The sequence below is a fragment of the Eimeria mitis genome, genomic scaffold (genome assembly GCF_000499745.2).
Source record: "Eimeria mitis Houghton genomic scaffold, Emh_scaff1503, whole genome shotgun sequence".
Lineage (NCBI taxonomy): Eukaryota > Apicomplexa > Conoidasida > Eucoccidiorida > Eimeriidae > Eimeria > Eimeria mitis.
Window position 1 is genome coordinate 6,976 of NW_013569534.1, and position 563 is coordinate 7,538.

A 563-nucleotide genomic window follows, 5' to 3' on the forward strand; every position below is an offset into this window, starting at 1 on the left:
GGTTTAGGGTTTAGGGTTTAAGAATCCTGGGGCCCTGCACACACCAACAACGAAGCAACTGAATATAGCAATTCATCTTCCTCTTCCTGCTGCTGCTGTTGCTGCTGCTGCTGCTGTTGCTGCTGCTGCTGCTGCTGTTGCTGCTGCAGCTACACAAACGCTGCAGATCTTCCCCTGTGCCCCGAGGGGCCCCCCCCCTGCGACGGCTCCCCGGGGGCCCCCCCCTGCCCCAGCAATAAGGGGGGCCCCCTATACCCGGGGGGCCCCCCGTACCCAGGGGGCCCCCCGGGTTCAGGGGGCCCCCCTCCTACTAGCTCGACACTGCTGAAGTCTATGGAAGACCGCTGCCCTTGGTTCGATATGAGTGGTAAGCTCAAACCCTCATACACTTGAACCCTAGGGTTTAGGGTTTAGGGTTTAGGGTTTAGGGTTTAGGGTTTAGGGTTTAGGGTTTGGGTATATTTTGTGTTTTTGCGTGTTTTTTTTAAATTTCTTAAAAACTTTCGTTTCTGACGTGAGAATGTAAGACGTAGGGTTTAGGGTTTAGGGTTTAGGGTTTAGGG

General features: G+C 54.5%; 1 protein-coding gene across 1 annotated transcript in view; it reads left to right on the plus strand.

The window, feature by feature from the left end:
• The window catches only part of EMH_0038370 (zinc carboxypeptidase, putative), a gene marked incomplete at both ends in the record, with an annotated part of 9,533 nt that overhangs the window by 5,001 nt on the left and 3,969 nt on the right, over positions 1–563 (plus strand). Inside the window, one exon of the mRNA XM_013495285.1 lies at positions 150–367. Coding sequence (XP_013350739.1) covers positions 150–367 — 218 coding nt within the window. The remainder of the gene's footprint in view (positions 1–149; positions 368–563) is intronic.